Source organism: Quercus lobata, chromosome 4 (assembly GCF_001633185.2).
Source record: "Quercus lobata isolate SW786 chromosome 4, ValleyOak3.0 Primary Assembly, whole genome shotgun sequence".
Lineage (NCBI taxonomy): Eukaryota > Viridiplantae > Streptophyta > Magnoliopsida > Fagales > Fagaceae > Quercus > Quercus lobata.
In genome coordinates this window covers 84051445-84072030 of record NC_044907.1, presented here as the reverse complement: position 1 = coordinate 84072030, position 20586 = coordinate 84051445, and the positions used below count along the sequence as shown (strand labels likewise).

The 20586-nt window shown below is 37.4% G+C and overlaps 1 protein-coding gene and 1 pseudogene across 1 annotated transcript; one reads left to right on the top strand and one right to left on the bottom strand.

The window, feature by feature from the left end:
* The first annotated feature begins 13963 nt into the window (after positions 1-13963).
* LOC115985985 lies at positions 13964-15510 on the top strand. The gene is made up of 4 exons (XM_031108859.1): positions 13964-14510; positions 14793-14927; positions 14996-15218; positions 15321-15510. The coding sequence occupies exons 1-4, from the start codon at positions 13964-13966 to the stop codon at positions 15508-15510; spliced, it is 1095 nt and encodes a 364-aa protein (XP_030964719.1).
* A 1603-nt stretch (positions 15511-17113) lies between these two features.
* LOC115985984 lies at positions 17114-18270 on the bottom strand (annotated as a pseudogene).
* Between the last annotated feature and the right edge of the window lie 2316 nt (positions 18271-20586).

Here is a 20586-nt window from a genome sequence, read left to right as displayed (position 1 = left end):
GCACTACTATGGCTCCTATGCTGACATTGCATTAATTCCGGAATGGCTAGGGTTGACTTGGCACAATGAAAATGTGGCATGTGTCAAAAGCATGATTGACGTGCACAAGTCCACACGTGGGATGTAGGTGCATGAAGCATGTTATTGATATTGGTGGCGTGTGAGGAATATGGTCTGCCCACGGTGGGTTCTTTTTTCTTTTTCTTTTTCTGATACCATTCAAAGGGAGAAGAAGGTTACAAAAGAATTGAACTAAATCAGCATTGGTTCACTAGCACACGGGTTCCCAATTTAGCTACTGACCAAATATCCTTTACAACCAAATAGGGAACTAAGATCATATCACAGGAAAGACCATTTTGAGTCAAGAAAATTAGATCGGCCATTCAAGTACCATCTAGCCAATCTGAGTTCTCTTTCTTCTGGAAGGATTGAAGAAGATCCCTGCAATCACTTAGAAACAAAACTTGATGAAAACCCTGGTTTGTTGCTGTAATTCCAGCTTCAACCACAGCTTCCAGCAATATATGCCTCACCTGTGGTCCTAACCCTGCTGCTGACTGCACCAAAAAACACCCTATCTCCCTGAACAGTAATAGCTTCATAAGGAGTAAGGACATGTGAAGGTAGGTGGCAGCTCGAAAGTCAAAATCAACTCGGACTTGAGTTGTTTTTCTGATCTCTTAACGAGGAGTTGATTTGGTCAATCAATTTCAAGTTAACAACGAATTAGAAATATACTATATATTGTATACAACTTCATCTATAAATATCCTCAACACATCTATTCAATTTTTATATCTTTTATCTATTGTAATAAATATTATTATTGTAAAACTTGATTTCTACTTTACATTTAGTTTATATTTTGCATATATACTTATATTATTTTTTCTATTTCAGCATAATTTGTTTGAACTCTCGATTTAATTATGTAAAAAATAAATAATTGCTATAAATAAAATTTTGCATGTATATGAGAATAAAAGTGAAAGTTGTATATATCTTTTTTTTTTTTTTTTTAATGCTAAGTATTTAACACACACAGTGAAAGTTGTATATACCTAAGGTGGGTTCTAAGGTACAACGCCACCAAGCTTGGGTTCTGAGGTGGATGGGTTTGATTTTAGCATTTCAATTAAGAGATTGGTGTTTGATTTTGTAGTTTTTATTTGGACTTTGTTTCTGCTATTTGATTGATTATGCAGATGGGAAGGTTTTGATTATGCAATGGGTGCATTTTGTATTGCTTTTTCTTTTTTTTTTCTTTTTTCTTTTTTTTTTCTTTTTTTTTTTCTTTTTGTGTTGGGGCCTAATTGACTTGACTAGAAGTTGGATGGTGAGATCGGAAGTGGGACACAAACTCCAACTCCAGCTCCGGTGAGACTCCAAAAAGGGGTCTAGTTCAATCGGCTTTCTCTCCTCCTACCATGGAAGTTCATGGGATTAGATGGAATATTTTCAGTCCACACGAGTCTCATGTGATGATTTTGTTAGTATACTAATAGAAGAGTAACAAAGTTATTAATTTGGTTTTTGTGGAAAATTCATGGAGTAAATTAACCAAAACAAAAGTTTAAAAGATATCATGACCATTACATCAAAGTTTAAGAAGTGTCATGGCCACTACACTAATTTTTCCCAATTTTCACACACTAAGGTTTACCAGCCTTGTCCTTCTCCAAAAAAAAAAAAAAAAGCGGTTTACCAGCCTTGTCATTACCACACCCAACCCAAATGAAATACAAAACAAAAACAAGACAATAAACAATGATACTTTACAATTACAAATAAACCGATCATCCAACATTCCACTACTTTAATACCCCCATCCAGCGGTAGTAGAAAGCTTATAAGGTCTTAAAGTTTCCTTGTTTCCAACGATGTGGGATTGTAGTGGTACCTTTAAGATTTCTATTTTATTTCCTGTCCTGTCAACTATTTCCATTCGCATTCTATAAAGCCCCAAGTAGGTTCATTATAAGCTTTGGTTAGAAACTTTTTTACGTTATTTTGTAAATTGATTTTGGTACAACAGGCCAAATAACATGAATCAGATTTAACAATTTAAGAGGTTGGGGAAACAGTTTTCAACCTTTTGTAATCCATGTCTATTTTGAATTTAAAATATCAAATAATAATATAATACTGATAAATCAATGATCGATGTAGCGTAACAAGAAAATATCACAAGGACAAATTGAGATTTGCAAGAGGTGATAATTTTTAACCAAACCCATTAATCCATCTATTACCCACCTATTTGGATAAGTCTTGAGTCATGGCAAATTATTTGCACTAACTTGTGGTCATTGTATAATCCATGTCACTTTCTTCGGATAAGAAAAAACATATATGTTAGTAATAATCACAACTGACAACTGATTAGTATTACTTGTTCAGTACCACCTGCAAATATAGGCTTCTTCTTGTACAATTTATACACATGGGGCAATATTGATGAATATACAAACTTCAATCTTATCGACTTTCAATATTTTAAAGTGCGGACAATATAGGCTGAGCAGTAAATTATGATCGCCAAATTAGGTGTGTATGATTGAAAAATAAATATTAAACTCAATTATGATATTATAAAGGAATCAAACTCGAAGCTTGACCTTTAAAAAATTTGGTGCGTGTTATTGAAGATTAAATTACCTAACCAACTTTTTTTTTCCCTTTTTTATTAATTTGATAATTGGGAGAGGGAGAATTTGAACACTAAATATTATTAATGAGATAATAATATTTTCTATTATGCCGTCACCCATGATAGTGTTTTCTCTAATGTGTTCTAAAAAATTATCGTATCAAAATCCGATTTCCCTGACACAAAATTCAGATGTTGTTGTTTTCACAATTCCAACATATAGTTTGATTTTTCTGCAAGGTGTCAAGTGGAGACTCCATATGGCGATAATGAGTTGGCTTTAGAGTGCACTAAATGCTAAATTTTTACATTTAGCACACCGGACATCAAAAACACTCCTATATAAGATCTCTCAAATGCTAAAAAAATTTAGCATTTGGTACAGTATACTTTTATTAATAGAAGTTTATGGTACCATATGCTACCATTTTTTTTTCTTTCTTTTCATTTTCTCTCTTCCCTCACATGTCAAATCTCTCATTTTGTAGGGTAGAAAAAAATTGGGTTTGAGAAAGCTTGTTTAAGACTAAAATAATAATTAATTTCCGAATTCTATATACTCTTTAATGATACAAAAAATCTTATAAATAAAATTTATTAAAAAAATGAATATTTTCACTAACTTACCTTTTGAATTTATGAAATAAATTGTATTATCTTTTAATAATAAATTTTATTTAAAAAGTTAATTATAATGAATTAACCATTATTGGTTTTCCTTTTATGCACAGTAAGGCTTCATTAGAACACTTTATGAAGACAATTTTATTTATTTGAATTTAAGCTCTTCTAATAATTCTGAAAATTTCAAATAGTAATTCAGAATGTAATTCAAGTTGTACTTCATTTTTTGATTGTGTAGTTGTATGATAGATTTGGGTTGTAATTTTAAAATTGTTTAGGATATTAAATGTAGTATAGTGCGTGATTTATGGAGTAGTCAATTGGTTTTTCATTGTGTTTAAGTTAATAAAAAATATAAACCTTTCATATACCTTTTTTTCTCTTTTTTAAAAAAAACCTTAGTCCAAATTGCACGCCCAAAAAAAAAAAAAAGGACCACCACGAAAAGATTATCGTATGCAATATGTGGGTCTGCAACTAATAATGATTAAAGCCTTGGCAAGTATTAGTGTGATTACTTAAAATTGTGAGATAATAACAAGCAAGATCTGGCTGGTTACATTTTGCAAAAACAATTAAGCATGTCATAGTGTAAATGCAATATATCATTACATAATACCAAACAGAACCAGGTAAAACGCCATATAAAGCACAGAAGAGAACAAATTGCCTGCCCTGGCCTTGAATGCCCTTTTGCATTGCAATAACCGGGCTTAAAACCACCCCCAAGAACTGCGCAACCCATAAGCTGCAATTTCATCCAGACAAGCCTTTTGCGTGAGATCATATATGTAGCAACGCACAATTGTTCAAGAAATATATGCGGTTAGAAGATTGAGTTATTGGGTAATGTTAAAAAGAAAAAAAAAATACTGTATAAATCAAATTTGAAGTACAAACTATCAGATCAAGTAGAACTTGCTAGTCAGGAGATGCATTGTGGGGTTTGCTGAACTCTGTGTATAAAGCTACAGCAATACAATAGACATTCATTCTGCTAAAGTTTTTTTTTTCTTTTAAATTGTTTAACGGAATGATGGTATTGAAGGGTCTTCAATATGGCCTTGAATTAGTAACCCACCAGGTTAATGGCCCTATTCACAATCTTTTCAGGCCCTAGTGTCCCACATCGGAACATTATATAAACTTTTTACAAGTAGGCAAAGCCCGAAGCCCACTTAATTGCCAAGTTTCCCGGAATCACAAACAACCAAACTCTGATCAGGCACTGCTGAGCTTGGCCAGTTTTGATCCAGCTCAATTTTGGAATTTTCAACCATTATAGGTCTAAATCTGGCCAATACCTCTATTTTTTTTTTTTTTTTTTGGGTACTTCAAGTTAAACAAAATCCGCCATTTCTTTTTCTTCTAATTTGAAGAAGGTGACATGGATTTTACAATGATCACATTCTGCAACCTAGCTTTGTTCATGCAATTCATTGATTTTAATTGAGGTAGTTTTGTCAGATATTTGGTTATTTATTTATTTATTTCAAAGTAAAAAGAAGAAAAGTAGAAGCAATGAAAAATATTTTGTTGGCAATGGTGTAGCACTTCACATAAGGGAATATCTTCTTATTCTTCTTCTTTTTTCTTTTGGAATGGAAAATAAGGAGGTTATAAATTTAATTAGATGGCAATTAGCTATAGAAATTCCACAGGGTGAAAGAAATGCACTGAATTATTGATCAATAGTTATTAATTAATATTTTAAACAAAATGGACATATGGATTACATAAGGTTCCCATAAATGCAGATTTTATATCAAATACCTTTCACAAGCAATATAATGGTCTATACGTAGACTTGTCCTATATATGAGGCTCATATGAATTTTTTAACCCCCAAAAAAAATTTGTAAAAGAAATACATTTAATATTTTATTTACTTTTACTTTATTGTTCAAATTAGTAGTTAAGGTTTAATTTTTATCAAATTAATCAAAATGAGATGTTTCACCAAAATTTGTAAATAAATAAATCCATTTAAATATTTTTAAAGATAAATAAATAAATACTCATCAAACAAAAAGGAAAAAGTATCTAATGAGTTTAATTTTGTAACTAAAAAAAAAAATGCTTAAACGGTATTATTTGCTAATAGATTTGAAGGGAAAGACCCAAACTCAGATTTACTAACAAATATTAAATCTTATGGATTAATATGACAATTGAAAAGGGGGACTAAAATGAATCTTAAAGTAGTAAAATGCAGACCTTAATTGAAAACAGGCCTAGGCTAGGCTGGGCTGCCTAGTAAATTTTTATGGGATGGGAAGGCCTAACCTAACCCAGGAATGGCCCCCCTTTTTCAGTGAATAGTGAATACTTCCCGGAAAAGAGAGACTGAGAAAATCTGTATTCCCTTTTTATATGCATATATGTTCTCTCTCTCTATCTCTCTCTCTCTCTCTCCATCAAATATTTTCATCTAAATATCTCCCACTTTTATCATTCTTTATTTATATCTCTTTTTCTTTTATTTATTTTGTGTAGGCATGTTATGAATCAGATTTTGAATTTACATGCTCCGCGTAATCACTCTTTATTTTATTTTTACTATGTTAATATTGTTCCTGTTTCTTTAATTTTTCTTTTTCTTTTCTTTAAATTAAATTAAATTATGAAATGAATTGAATATTAACAAAAATGATTTATTTGTAAATATATATATAGAATGGTCGGGAGAGGTTCAAAGCATAACGTATTCAAGTGACACCAAGTATGTCTCTGTTGTTTATCGTGTCAGTGGGGCGGAGCCATGTAGTCCCTTAGGGGGGCTGTGGCCCTTGCCAAAAAAAAAAAAATCCATTAGGAAGATTAATTGGTCCTCCTCAATGATGAATATCCGGCCCCCCTATATCTCCACTATTCTCCCAATTTGCTTTAGTTTTAGGGCTCTTTTGTACTCCAAATAAAACAAAAACCTAGCCCACCTTACATTTAAATACCCAAAAGTCCAAACACTTCACAATAAAATTTCACTTTATCAACCCATTCACAATCTCAAAAAACCCGCCCCACGGAATCCCTTTACTTCTTATTCTTGTTTTTCTCTTCTGTGGTATACCGCCACTACCCACTGGTACCGCAACCAATCCCCAAAACTCAGCACAGTCCTCACAGTCCGAAAAAAAAAAAAAAAAAAAAAAAAAAAAAAAAAACAAACAAACAAACAATTTTTTCTTTCTTCTTGCTTTCTAGAACAAATCGCTCAGCATATTTCATTGTCAAATTTTAGAATTTGGAATTTGGTGACTGCCTGGTGAGTTTTCTTCTCTTTCTTAAGCACTAGACCTTCATCTCTTTTTAGTGTCTTTTTTTTTTATTTTCTCAACTATCTACACCTAAATATTCACATGTTCTTTATATTTTCATAGATTTTTAGAGAAATATATGATTGAAGGCATGGGGAGGTTGTTTGTGATGAGTTTTGAAAGGAAGATCTATAGTTGTAGACATTGCCACACGGCCCACACCCATCTTTGCACTTTGTGAAGACAAAGTTTCTAAGGTAAAATTGTTTTGATTTATTACCTATTTTTGATTACTTAGATATCATATGGTTGTGGGTGTTGTTAAATTGTTTGGTTTATGTTGTGTACTAGTACTTGTGTGTTTACTTTTTGTTTTTGTTCGAGGGGTTATTATTAATTAAAGTCGTATTAAAAAAAATATAGGAAAATTTTAATAATAGGAATGATGATGGGTTGACTATTTAAATTATAGTGAAAATTTTGTTTTTTCTTGAGTATGAATAACATCCATATAACTAAGTAAAAATTTCTAATTAAAATTTTATTTTTTCAAGTTCTTTTCAAGTTAATTTTTTAGTCATATTCTTAAAGTTAAAAGAATTATGAGTAAACAAAAAACAATTGATGCATTCTTTAAGAAAAAATATGTTAGCAATTCATAAATTAGAACACCTGTGGCTGTAGAAACAAATGTTAATACTTCAATGCCTGATGAACACTCCTCCGAATGTTCAAGAATTCAATCTGAAGAGATAGATCGTGATCCAGGATCACGTAAACAAATATGTGAATTTCTTATCAACAAATAAGATGAAATTCGACGAGCTTATCTCAAAGAAGGTTCATATCAACCTAAAAATATAAACTATCCATACAACGATGATACTCATTGTCGTCGATTTCAAGTTTCATGGTTTGAATCACATAGGGATTGGTTGGTGTGGGCACCCAAAATGCAAGTCCGTTGGGCTCGACTCTTTTTTGGGCTCACAATCTATTTGTTTTGTGGGCTTTTGGATTTCCTACTGTGGGTGGTTTTATGCTCAGTAGACCCTGATACGCTTCTTTTTCCTCCCTCTTTCACTCTTCCTCACAGAATCACTCTTTTTGCTTTTTCTGAGTATTCCTTTATTTTCCTGGTACTCTTTCCCGCTTTTTTCCAACCCCATTTCCCCCTTCCCATCTCTTATTTATAGCTCAATATTAGTGGATGGGCTATGATTACTCTGGATAATTAGTGGGCTTGGGGGTCCAATTCCATTATTTCAAAATGGGTGTTAAGGTGGGGAGTGGGAGAAGTGGCATTGGAACTTCTTCCCACCTTAGAAGATATGCTCGGTAGCAACATTCCCAAGGCAATGCCAGGTAGCCAAGGGGCGTATCCCCAGGCAGTTGCCACTCTGCCCGAGATATAATTAGCTAGATGGGGCCCTAGTGATGAAGCACGATGAGTGTGGACCCAGTCTGTTCACCCAATGGGCCCTAGTTCGGCCTGAGATATGGGCCTATGGCCCTAGTGGGCCTAGGGCCTGGCCTCGGACAAAGGGGTTGGGGTCAAAGGCCATACTGTTGGGTTAAGGTCCAGGGCCCAAATAGGCCTGAGGGCCCTTATGCCGTACATTAGCCCCCCCCCCCCCCCCCCCTTGATTTGTGCCTGGTCCCTAGGAACAAATCAAGGACGCTAAAGGACGGAAACTATCCGAGAAATAACAGACGGTTCGAAAGACTTATTAATGGGCCCTTAAAAGGCGTGCCACATCTGACGGTTGGCCTAGCCATCATCATTGTCTGACGGTTCATGAACCGAGGGGGCGCGCGTGTGGCAGTTGGGGTGGGGATTCGTAGTATTTCCCGCTCCCATTAATTTAATGCCATTTACTCCCACATTTGGCTCCTATAAATAGTTCATTCTGAAAGTCTGCTTCACTTTTCCATTTTTCACTCTCCAAACTTTCTCTCTGCCATGGATACCTCTCTGTGCGTTCATCCTCCAGTCCAGAACACCCTATTTTCCTAGAGTCAAAGTAAGTTTCCTTTGCCTTTCCTTTTCTTCTTTCTATTTCGTTAAGTTCTCTCTCCATCGTAGCTTGGGAATCTAGTTTTGTAAATGGGTTTTTCTTATCTTTTTTTCTTCAAAAGCCTCATTGGCTAGTTTTAGGGCCGCCTACAACGTCCCTGAGGATGTTGATATTGCCTACTGTCATGAGGGCGATATCAACATCTAAAGGCATCGTGGGATAAACACAGTATTCTTTCCCCTAATGACCATTCTTGAGGGTGGGATTAGGTTCCCCGTTGACCCTCTAATTATAGGTACCCTTAGGTTTTATGGACTGTGTCCAGACCAGCTCCCCCCTAATTTTTTTCGTGTGGTGAGTTGTGTGAGTAGGCTAAACCACATATTTGATCTGCAGTTGAATCACCATGACATTAATTTCATGTATAGTCTGTGTGGCAATATTAGGTCTGCTATTACCTAAAAACCAGAGATATGCGGGTACGACTAATACCATGCCTACCTGATTCTAATAGAAACTCGGTGGGGGAATTTGTCCGGGTGAGCGGTAATTGGCTTGCCGACGAGCTCCCTTGCCCGTTCTCGGCGCGAGATGTTGGTCAGTACCGAAAACCCTTATTTGCATTGAGTTTGCATCTTTTAATTAGTCGTTTGTGTATTGAACTGATTAGTCTCTTTTTTGTTGTTCTGTTGCAGAATCAACAAGGTTCCAACCAGATCTCCAAGTTGTACACGTACGAGATCTCAATTTTGTACTTAGATCAGAAATCTTTGTTCATACAGATGGACAACTCCGAGCATTTCACTTAATACTCGGCGTCGACCTCGTATATTCAACTTGGCAAGCTTTCAGTCAGGCATTACTTATAGATAGTCCACTCTTGTCGTACATAGACGTTCGGCACGCGAACTTCCTCCCACCCTTTCTAACCATTGGCGAAGCTCAGGATCTCAGCCCCAAGTACACCACTGTAAAAGACCGTGCGCCCATGCGAGACGAATCAGCAGAGCGCGTATCTTTGAGCCGTAGAGTTCACATGCTTGTCAAAGTGCAAGACGCCCCCGGTCAAGTAACCAAGCCAGCACAAGTTGAGACCGATCAGGACGTAGCCATGGTGACTAGGAGGAAAATGACCGTTACTCGGTTCATACCCAATGCTCAGCCCTTGGCCCAGCCCCAAGGCGAGGACTGGGCACCCCTTTTCCCTGCCACCAGCTGTCCCAAGAAGAAACAGAAGGTGGGGAGCAGCCCCCCAAAGTCCCCGGTGATGTTCCTGCGAAAACTCCTCCCCAGGGCGGGATAACAATCCGAGAGCTGGAAGGTGATTCCCAGCCTCTTGTTAAAGGCCGTAAGGATGTGACTTCCTTTTCTTAGTCGGTGGATATCTGGTAGCCCACTTTCAAGTTTGGTGGAGGGTTTCTGCCAGCATCAGCCAGCATCAAGGCTTGGGCCCAAGGCCAAGGAGGGAGGGTGGTCGAGAGCTTGGTGCACGACCTTTTACTCCCGGGCACATCCACTTTTTTTCAGATGGTACCGAGGACTCCTTAGTACAGCGACTGCAGTGGCACACTGTGGCGGTAATTTTCCTCCACTTTATTTTTCATTCTTTTTAATGCTTGAATAATTCCCTAGCTCTTATATTTGTTATACTTGTCTCCAATTCGCTCAGCTGACTCACATCCTCAACGTGAGCATAAAGGAGTTAGCCAAGGATGCAGACCGGGAGAAGGCATTGAAGGAAGTTGCTAACACCACAACTAAGGAAAAAAGCAAGGCCGCCGAGGTTGCCGAGAAAAAGGCTCAGTCTTTAGAAAAGGCCCAGTGTTTGACAGAGGATAAATTAGCTAAGGTGGAGGAAAAGCTGGGAGGTGTTGAGCTAAAATTGGCAGAGGCAGCCAATTTGAACTTAGCCCAAGCTGATGAAATAGCCAACCTGAAGGTGGCTCTTGAAGCTTATGAAAGCAAGTGGTATGATAAGGGCTTCGCGGATGCCGAGAGGTCCATGGAGCCTATCGTCCATCAGGCCAGGTCCCATGGGTTCGGAAAAGGATAGCTCCAGCTCTTCAAGCGATGAGGGTGCCCAAAGATTCCTCTCTAAGGAATCTGGAGCAAATCCCATACCCGGCTCCCCCTCCCCCCGTTCAGAGCTAAACTGATGCTGCCAACGAGGAAGACACCCCTAGTATGAGGGAGTTGGTGAAGGCAATCGATGCCCATGTTGAATCTGAGGTCACCAGCCAAGCCAATATTGCCGAGGTCGTACAATCCTAGCGACCAACTCCCGAGGACGTGTTAGAGCCGCTGACCGATGCTGTAACCCACTTCCCGCCTACTAATCCCTCCATTTAATATTTATGTTCTTTCGTACTTTCTTTATATGCTTTTATTCATGCTTACCTTTTATTTGTTCGTTTTGCCTAGAATCACCGGGCTGTGGTGATGGAACAATGGTTTAATTTTTTCTAAGTTTTCTTTCCCTACAGTTGTCGGGTTGTGGCAACTAAACATTGGTTTAAACTTTATTTGCTTGTTTTAATTCGTACTTATGAATGCTTGCTACTAAGTTACCCTTTTAGTCATATGCTTATTTATTCTTTTTGGTTGTTTTTCTCTTTACATGTATGTTTCATATGATCGGGCAGTCCGCTCTCGGGACCGGCCTGGGACGGGCTACCCGTATTGAGAAAGGATTGGATCCCTGGCAATAATTACCTTTAGGAAAATGTAGGGTAATTACCTTTTTCATGATAAGGATTGCATCCGAGACATTGGTTTTTGCCTTCCTGAAATGGTTCTACGTGCTCCTTGCATGCTCAGGAACATTGCTAGAGAGTTTGTTTCTGTTCCTAAAATAGCCGTCTTGCCCTTGTGTAAAATTTAGGAATAGGCTTTAGAAAACCCAATGTAGGGCCCCCATCTACGTGTTAGCCAAAATCGAGCCGGGAATGGGTTTATGTTTTAAGAAAAGTTTAACCTAAGGTTTCCGCCAGCTCGGCGATGAAGATCGTGCCGAGGATAGGCTTCCGTCCTTATATAGATTTAGCCTAAGGTTTCCACCTGTTCGGCAATGAGAATCTAGCTGGGAAAAGGTTTCTACCCTTATGAAGATTTAGCCTCAGGTTTCCACCTGTTCGGCGATGAGAATCGAGCCGGGAACAAGCTTCTGCCCTTATGAAGACTTAGTCTAAGGTTTCCACTTGTTTGGCAATGAGAATCGAGCTGGGAACAGGCTTCTGCCCTTAGAAGATTTTAAGACGAAATTCCCCGTATGTATTTACCGGAGGTTAATGAGTCAACAATGATGGAATCATAAGTACTGATGCACCTGCATAGACAAATATTGCTCTTGCATTAGATAACAACGTGCACATATGACATTACATTCAACAAGTATCCCCGTGTGTGGGTTCTCAATGATAGAATTTCTTCAGATTGTGAACATTCCATGGCCGGGGAAGCGATTTCTCTTCTAGGTCTCCAAATAGTACGCTCTTACACCTGTGATGGTAGTGACCCGATAAGGCCTTTCCTAAGTTGGGGCCAGCTTCCCAACATTCGTATCCTGCATATTCCCTACTGCTTTCCGTAACACCAGGTCCTCAGCATCGAATCCCCTGGTCTTCACGTCTCGGTTATAGCGCCAGGCTAGTTTTTGTTGATACTCAGCCAGCCTTATAGTTGCTGCTTCTCGATACTCTTCTAGGGAATCCAAACTCTCCACTAGCAATCCACCGTTCTAAGTAGGGGCAAATTTCATAACCCGTGCACTACATAAATTTATCTCAACTGGTACAACTGCTTCTACCCCGTACGTGAGGGAGAACAGAGTTTCCCTTGTAGACCTCCTTGGAGTTGTCCGGTATGCCCACAAAACATTAGGTAGCTCCTCGACCCACCTACCTTTTGCACCATCTAACATTTTCTTCAGACCGTTCACGATCACCTTGTTGATGGCTTCCGCTTGGCCATTTCTTTGAGGATACACTAGGGTGGAATACCTATTCTTGATGCCAAGATTACTACAAAACTCACGAAAGGCCCTACTATCGAATTGCAACCCATTATCACATATAAGAGAGTCCGGCACTCCAAATCTTGTGACTATGTTCTTCCACACAAACTTTTTAACGTCCACGTCTCGAATGTTTGCTAGAGCCTCCACTTCTGCCCACTTGGTGAAGTAACCAACAGCCACCAAAACGGGGCAAGAATGTCCAGCCCCCATGGGCTCGACTCCTATTTGGGCTCACAATCTATTTCTTTTGTGGGCTTTTGGATTTCCTACTATGGGTGATCCTATGCTTAATAGGCCCTAATACGCTTCTTTTTCCTCCCCTTTTCACTCTTCCTCACAGAATCACTCTTTTTGCTTTCTCTGAGTATTCCTCTATTTTCCTAGTACTCTTTCTCGCTTTTTTCCAACCCCATTTCCCCTTTCCCATCTCTTATTTATAGCTCAATATTAGTGGATAGGCTATGATTACTCTAGATAATTAGTGGGCTTGGGGGTCAAATTTCATCGTTTCAAAGTGGGTGTTAAGGTGGGAGTGGGAGAAGTGGCATTAGAACTGCTTTCCACCTCAGAAGATATGCTTGGCAGCAACATTCCCAAGGCAATGCCGAGTAGTCGAGGGGTGTATCCCCGAGCAGTTGCCACTCTGCCCGGGATATAATTAGCTGGACGTGGCCCTGGTGATAAAGCACAATAAGTGCAGACCTAGTCTGTTCACCCAATGGGCCCTAGGTCGGCTTGAGATCTAGGCCTATGGCCCTAGTGGGCCTAGGGCCTAGCCTCAGACAAAGGGGTTGGGGTCATAGGCCGTATTGTTGGGTCAAGGTGGGTCAAGGTCTAGGGCCCAAGTAGGCCTGGGGGCCCTTATGCCATACAGTTGGAATAATCACGTTCAATGGATGCGATATATTGTCTACTTTGCTACCTTTTTAGTAAGAAACCAATAGGTCGCCCCAAAACAGATGTATTCATTTCAACAAGTTTTAATAATTGGAAAAAGGTGAATGATGGAATGAATTGTCCTTTAATTCGTCATGTAGGGAAAGATCCAAGCTCCCCACATAAAATTGTTGTGAAATGTTACGAGGATTTAAAGAATTATTCATGACATATTGGCAAACTAATTGAGAAATAAACGTCAAAAGAATTAGAGAATAATCGGTTGCGGCTCAAAACATCAATAGAGTGTGCTCGATGGCTAGCATTCCTAGCTTATGCTTTTAGAGGTCATGATGAAAGCCTTGATTCAAAAAATATAGGTAATTTTATTGAATTGATAAAATTCACATCAATTTTCAATGACAAAGTAGCTAGTGTTGTCTTGAAAAATACTCCACGAAATGCCAAATATACATCACCCACAATTTAAAAGGAGATTTTGCATATTCTTGCTAGTAATATGCGAAATGCCATTCGGGAAGAAATTGGGGATGCAAAATTTTGCATTCTCGTTGATGAAACTCGAGATGAGTCAAAGAGAGAGCAAATGGCCATTATTTTGAGGTTTGTCGATAAAAGTGGTTTCATTAGAAAGCGTTTCTTTCATGTTGTGCATGTTAGAGATACTATTGCGTTGACCCTAAAGAAAGAGATATGTGCTGTCCTTTTTCATTACAACTTTCACATTGAGAATATTCGAGGTCAAGGGTATGATGGAGCTAGTAATATGCGTGGTGAATGGAATAGATTGCAAGCTCTATTTATTAAAGAATGTCCATATGCTTATTATGTACATTGCACGACTCATAGGTTGCAATTGGCTTTAGTTACAGCATCTAGAGAAGTAAAAGTTATTCATCAATTCTTTGATCATTTGACTAATATTATCAATATTGTCATTGGTTCTAGTAAGCGTAATGATGAATTGCAATATGCTCAAGGGGAACAAATTGAGAATATGATTGCTTCTAATGAAATTGAGACTGGAAGAGGAGCAAACCAAATTGGTACTTTGCAATGGGCTAGAGATACACATTGGGGATCTCATTTTCAATCTATTTGTAGTTTGATAAAAATGTTTAATGCAACTTGCAAAGTTATCTATACTATCTCTGACGAATGGGCTAATTATAAGCAACGTGGTGATGCTGAGGGAGCTTATTAGGTATTAACATCATTTGAATTTGTTTTAATTTTGCATATGATGAAAGAGATTATGGGAATTACTAATCTTCTTTGCCAAGTTTTGCAACAACATTCTCAGGATCTTTTAAATGCCATGCATTTAGTTTCAACTACAAAATCACTTATTCAAAAGTTGAGAGATGATGAATGGGAGCGTTTACTTGCTAGTGTTACATCATTTTGTGGACAACATGAAATTGATATTCCTGATTTAAATGCTCGTTACACTAAAGCTCGAGGTAGATACCGTCATCAAGATGAAGTTTTGACAACAATAGAACATTATTAAGAATTGACATATTTACAGTCGCAATAGATTTTCAATTGCAAGAATTGAATAGTAGATTTTATGAGCTAACAACAGATCTTCTCACTCTTAGTTCAGCATTAAATCCTAAGGATGCTTTTAGATCATTTAAAATTCGTGATATTTGCAATTTGGCTGAAAATTATTATCCTCAAGATTTCACTGAGCAGGAGATTCGTCTTTTGAAGCATCAATTGCAACATTATGAGCTTGATGTGACAAAGTATCTAGATTTTCAAAATATGTAGGGGATTAGAAATTTTAGGGAAGTCTAAATTCTATCATTTAATTGATAGACTGATTCATCTTGTGTTGACTCTTCCAGTTTCTACAGCAACTACAGAACGAGCTTTTCAGCTATGAAACTATTAAAAACAAGACTTCGCAATAGAATGGAGGATGAACTTTTGGTAGATAATATGATAGTTTATATAGAAAAGGAAATTGCTGGGAATTTCACCATGGAAATGATCATGGATGAATTCTATTCCATGAAAAATCGTCGTCAGGCATGATTTTGATGTGAAATGTTTTTTTTTTTTTTTTTGTGTCGATATTTTTGTATATATCTATAATGAACTAGATAGTTTTTGTATGTTCATTAATGTTTAAGATATATCAAAATTGAAATTTCATATTCAGTGGACTTATGAATTATGTTTTTTATATCAATACTTCGAATCGGCCCCCCCATATAAAAATTTCTAACTACGCCCCTGTGTGTCACTCTCTCTGGGATTGATGCTAAGGTAATATATATATATATATATATATATATAGTACTATTTGGTTATTTAAATTTGTGAATGACATGACATATTCGAATGTTATAATTTTTATCATCATAAGAGCATTCCCATAAAGTGTGTCAAATGCCAAATATTTGGAATTTGACACACCAAATACTAAAAACCCACTCACATTAGGTGTTTTAAATACCAAAATATTTGGCAATGATGAACAGTGCAATCTCAAATTTGAGATCACACTGTTCACGAATTGTAAAACTTATATTATTTTTTTATTCAGGTGGGGCCTGCTTTCTTTTCTTCTTATTTTTTCTTTTTTCCCTGTCTTTCCCATTCTTGCTTCCAGCCTTCGACCATTTCCCTGCTCTCTCTCTCTCTCTCTCTCTCTCTCTCTCTCTCTCTCTCTCTCTCTCTCTCTCTCTCGACATCTCTACCTCCCTTTCCGACAAAACCCAGGCCGGAATCAAGCCAAGCCGATCTCTATCATAGTGTTGTTTTTTTTTTTTTTTTTTTTTTTTTTTTTTTTTGTGATTTGATGGTGGATTTGACAGTGGTTGTGTGGGATTCAGCATTTTGGATCGGTGTTTGGCAGCATGGTGTGGGTTGTGGGTCAAGGTTTTGGGTCAGTTAGGTTGGGGTTTTAAGGCAGTGGTTGGTTAAGTTTGGTCATTGATTGATTAGTTGGGTTAGGGTTTTAGACCAATCTATTTTTTTTATTTTTTATTTTTTAATTTGTAGAAGGATTCCAGCGATGGTGGCTATGAGTTTGTGGCATTGGTGGCTATGGGTTTGTGCCGGTAGTGGTTGTTTGTGGCATTGGTGGTTATGGGTTTGTGCTAGTGGTGGTTGTGAGTTTGTTATGGGTATGAGTTTGGTAATGACTTTGTGCCAGTGGTGGCTATCAATTTCGTAATGGGTTTGTGCCGATGGTGGTATGGTTGCGATAGTGGTATGGGTTTATGCCGATGGTGTTATGGTTGCGATAGTGGTATGGGTTTATGCCGATGGTGGTTGTTGTTGGTAGCCATAGTCTATTGGTTGTGTACTTGTATTATGAATTGAGTAGTTAATATATTATTTTAATGTGTTATAAAGTTTATTTTAATGTATAGAATTGAAGAATAAAACATATGATGTAAGAGATACTGTAAAATGATGTACTAAAATAATAAAGTAAGTTTTTTGGTGTGTCAAAATGACACTTTTTTTTTTTAGAAGATGAGAATACTCCAACTCACTTAAAAATGAGGCGGAAACGCCATCTATCTGTATAGTATATACAATAATTTTATAGTATATACAATATGCTTATTATAGAACTAACAAACTTAACTAAATCAAAAACATTAACAAAAGTAACAAACAATCCTCACCAAAACCCAAACTCCTACTTATTAAAAACACCAAAGAAGAAGAAAAAGAAAAACAAACCCAAATACACAAAAAATAATAGAGAGTGTGGTGATGGACCAACGGTAATGGTATTGTTATTCTGATCAAGTGCATTTGGCCCAGAACAATAATTAACCACACAATTCCAAACCCACTGAACTAAGAACCGCCATCTGATCCCATTCATGTTAAACTCGGCACCATCCTCACCGTTGAGTAGTTGTCCTGTGTAGGACCCACCACCACCGGTACCATAGATTCCTTCACACATATCAGTTATCTCTAATTTAAAGCTCGGGTCTTGCCCTTGCTTGCTACCGTACCAGGAGTTCAGCAAAGGGTTTGTTGCCAGCTCAGCAATCTCATGCCCAATCATGCTCACCATGCCATCCACACCCATGTCACCATTGGGTGACTTTAGCGGCTTAAGCCCCGGGATATAATCCGGTACGGCGAATGAGTATGCACAGACGCCTGGAAAAGCTTCTAAGAGTTCCCCACCCACGCAAATGGGAGCGTGTACCCCACAACTGATGGAAATGTAAAATAGTGGAACCCACAAACTTGTCTGCAGAAATCCTGAACGACCACATCATCAGATGTGATCAAAAGATACAAACTGCTTCTCGCGTTCACCGGTAACAATTTCGACCTGGCTGTTACGGCGCTCTTAATCACGCACTGAATGGCTAAGCGCGTGAGGGACTTTCCATGCGAGTAAAACCGGTTGTTCTTCTCCTGTCCTAAACGCACCGTTCTGGAAATGTTTGCGCCTGTTTTGTCCGTGTACAGCTGTACGGTGCTCCACCGCCCTGAGACTGAAGGGTGCCGAGAATTGACGGCTGAGAACGAGTTGATGAACTCCCGGATGATCTTCTTTTGGCTACGTTGCCACGTGCCATACCAGATTGCGTGGACGGTTATGTTGGCGGTTAAGACAGGTCCCATGTGGTATTTCATGTGGACAAACTCCGATGATGAGGTCTCGAATTTCTTGGAGTCTCCGAAGATTGAATCTAATTGAGCCTTGGTTTTGTTGTGAGGCCATGGGCACCATGCAATCGTAAGGCTTAGAAAGAGGAGCACTATGACGGCGAGGAGTGCCGAATATAGGGGAACAAAGCCCTGGCGCATTTTAATTTTAGTGAGAGTGTGAGTGTTTTCTATGTTTTTGAGTTTTTACACAATATAGGCTAAAAAATCTGGAGCAAATGAAACTGAGGTTTATATATAGTGGGGGATTTGACTTTATGGTTTTGTTTTCGAAAAATAGTTTTTTTTTAAGTGTGTTTTGAAATTTTTTAAAAAAAGTATATTGTAGAAATGGAGTGTGGGTCAGTCAATAATGTTTAAATAATTAAATTCCCTCAATTCTTCTACACTACTTAAACTTATAATTCGTAATTTATCATAGTATCAAAGCACGAGATCCTTAATTAAAACCTTGTCTTCACCCTACTTTTCATTTAAATTAAAGGTGAGTCGAGAGGAAGTGTTAGAATTATTAGATAAATAATTACATTTACCATTTCCTCTAACCCTAACCATTGATAAATTTATTTTAAGATCTTAATGCATGATTTTTATTTGTTATATTTCTTATTGCACTCCTTTTTTTAGCGCATCATCTAAAACACATCAAATATATATAAATATATATATATATATATATATTTATATATTTTAGTTATAAATTAGTTTTTTCATTTTCATAGCTCTCGATTTTGGTTTGGACTTGATACAATTTTTTTTATTTCATTTCAATTAGGGTTCATCCAAATTATTTTGGTGATGTACGATTATCTTATACATTTGATATATGTACCTATCATTTTTCTTATAATACGTGGACGTCATGCAACTGTGAAATACATATTTTGTAAAAGATGATAAATATCTCGCTTGTATAAAATATTTTCAGTAATGGATGAGTAAGTTATGCTAAAACTTTGTATCAATAATATACTCTTTTTAAGCACACATAAGTTCATGTGTTATTAGCTATGCGTTTATTTGAGACTTAGAGCATAAGAGAATATTTTAATTGATTCATTGGGTAACAAAAATATGTAAAAATTCATAAAATTCTACTACATGAACCGAATAAGCTAATTATATAGCTTGAAAAACGAGTCCTATACATGTTTTGGTGGAAGACTTCCTCTATTTTGTTGTACAATAACCTCACAAGATCTCTTCATAAAAAAAATATCTTGTAGAAATAAAACTTGTCTCATTTCCAGCTAAACCTATGCTGGTTAATGTATCTAACAACGCCGGGCAAACCTTTCCTTTATATTATATCTAAATAAGGGACCTATCTAGTATCTACTCTTCTTTTTGCCATTTTCTAAGCTAGCTTTATTGGGACCTATCTAGTATATGCTCTTGGAGCATTAGTATTGGTGATGCTAAAAAGCTAAATAGCTATTTTTAGCACCACCCTATACAAAAAATTTGATACATTAGTGGTGATATAGGTAAAATTTTTACCTACTCAGCTATAGTGCACAGCCATAAATAGCTATGCAATGTAGCTCAAAAGCTAAAACCAAATAATATATTTTATTATCTCTCTCATTAAAATTATATATATATATATATATATTTCTCTTGTTCCGAAACAGCTTTACTTGGTCTTGTCATCATTGTTCCGAAGATGTTCTCTCTGGCACCACATCTGCAAAGTCAAAAGGGTGTAATCATTCATATGCCAAAGCCCTTTCCTTACAAGGATAGCCATCATGTCCCATGGAAGTACAATGTGGCTTTGATCTCCATTCGAACTGGAAAGGAGGAGGTTTGCTCTAATGTCTCTTTAGGTCTATCCAAACTTACTAGGAGTGGTCAATATTATACTCTTGAGGAACTAGAAAAGAGGAGGAAAGAGATTGGCAAGGATACAACCAAACCAATCAGGAATAGGGTCACCACTGAAGAAGCCGAGGAATTCTTGAAAACCATCCAAAAGGCTTATTATAGTGTGATCCAGCAATTGAACAAGTCTCCATCTGAGATTTCTATTTTGGCACTGTTGTTATCTTCCGAGGTCCACCGTGAGGCTCTTTTGAAGGTATTGAAGGAAATGCATGTTCCTACTGGTATTACAGATTCCTCTTTCATTGGTATGGTATCATTGATGTTGGCCACCAACCAGATTTCGTTTTCAGATGATGAATTACCTCCAAAAGGTAAAGATCATACCTTGGCCATACATATTGTAGTCAAGTGTGAAGACATGATTGTCACAAGGGTGTTAGTTGACAATGGATCAACCTTGAATGTCTGCTCGATGGCCACTCTAGAGCGCTTGAAGGTGGATATGTCTCTTATTAGGCCTAGCACCATGATCATCAGAGCCTTTGATGGCACCCACCAAGAGGTACAAGGTGAAATCGAGCTAATGGCTAAGATTGGCCTAAGATCCTTCATGGTTAACTTCCAAGTGAT